Source organism: Auxenochlorella protothecoides (assembly GCF_000733215.1).
Source record: "Auxenochlorella protothecoides strain 0710 unplaced genomic scaffold scaffold24, whole genome shotgun sequence".
Classification (NCBI taxonomy): domain Eukaryota; kingdom Viridiplantae; phylum Chlorophyta; class Trebouxiophyceae; order Chlorellales; family Chlorellaceae; genus Auxenochlorella; species Auxenochlorella protothecoides.
The window spans coordinates 185,489-186,584 of NW_011934249.1; the positions used below are offsets into that span (position 1 = coordinate 185,489).

The window sequence follows — 1,096 nt, forward strand, 5'->3', positions numbered from 1 at the left end:
GTGTGAGGAGTGTGCTGCACGAGGGGGTGGGGATTGTTCCCGGAGGCGCATCAACATCCTGTTGAGGGAGCCAGGGCATCGGTCGGACAGGTTTCTCAAGTGCCCTCCCTCCCCAAGCCCTGACGCAAGCGATTGGCTTGCCCGGGTCGACTTAAACCCCGCCCCAGAAGGACCCCAGACCAGCGTTCACCGACCTCCAGGGGCTGGTGGGCGAAGCGCAGGGCAAAGCCGTCCACGGCCAGTTCGACGTGCACGGGGAAGGGAGCGGGGCCGGCATTTGGTGCAGCGGCTTCCTCTCCAGAACCCTGGCGGCGTCGGGCGTGCCCCTCTCGCCCCGCCCTCCAGGCCCCCCGCCCTCGGGTGCCGCGGAGCGTCGCCCGCGCCCGCCCGAGGCGCTCGAGCGGCACGCTGAGCACGCTGCGCAGGGCCGCGGCGTGCAGCTCCGCGTAGCGCAGCGACGGCCCCGGCTCGACGTCGTGCGGCAGGTCCAGCGCGAGCGAGGTGACGGCGAGCGCGACGCGCGTCGCGGGGGGGCCTGGGCGCCCGGCTGGCCACGCCGCGGGTCGGCGGCCGAGGGGCTCCTGCCCGTGAAGCGCGCCCCGGCCCCATCAGAACGGAAGAGCCCTGCGCCCTCCTCGTGCCCACGCGGAATGGCCCAGTCGCCCGACTTCGTGCGCGGGACGGGGGCAGCGCCAGGGCCCTCGTCCGCAAACAGCCCCGGCTGGCTGCAGCTGCGCCCCACGCCCGCATCGCGCGGCGGCCTCAGCGCCGCGACGGCCTGCGTGGGCAGCGCCGGGGCAGGCGCGCCGCGCTCGACGCCGACCGCCGCCGCCGCCCAGCTCAGCACGGGCTTGCCCTGGACCGCGAGGCGCGCGGCCTGCGTGGCCAGGCGCAGGGGCCCCCCGCCCGCGCCGCCGGCCTCGGCCGCCACCGCCCAGAGCGTGAAGTGGCGGCCCGGGGCCAGCTCCAGGCCCAGGTCCAGCACCGACAGCGAGCAGCGCCAGGCGGCGGCGGCGGGGTCGGGGTGCGAGGGTGGCAAGGCCGGGCGCGCCGGGCCCCGTCCGGCGGCCGCCACGTCCTCCGCCTCCTCGGTGCC

At 77.2% G+C, this 1,096-nt stretch overlaps 1 protein-coding gene across 1 annotated transcript in view; it reads right to left on the reverse strand.

Moving 5' to 3' along the window:
- The window catches only part of F751_2491 (Aprataxin), a gene marked incomplete at both ends in the record, with an annotated part of 17,838 nt that overhangs the window by 10,152 nt on the left and 6,590 nt on the right, over positions 1-1,096 (reverse strand). The window contains one exon of the mRNA XM_011400243.1: positions 669-856. Within this exon, the coding sequence (XP_011398545.1) occupies positions 669-856 (188 nt within the window). The remainder of the gene's footprint in view (positions 1-668; positions 857-1,096) is intronic.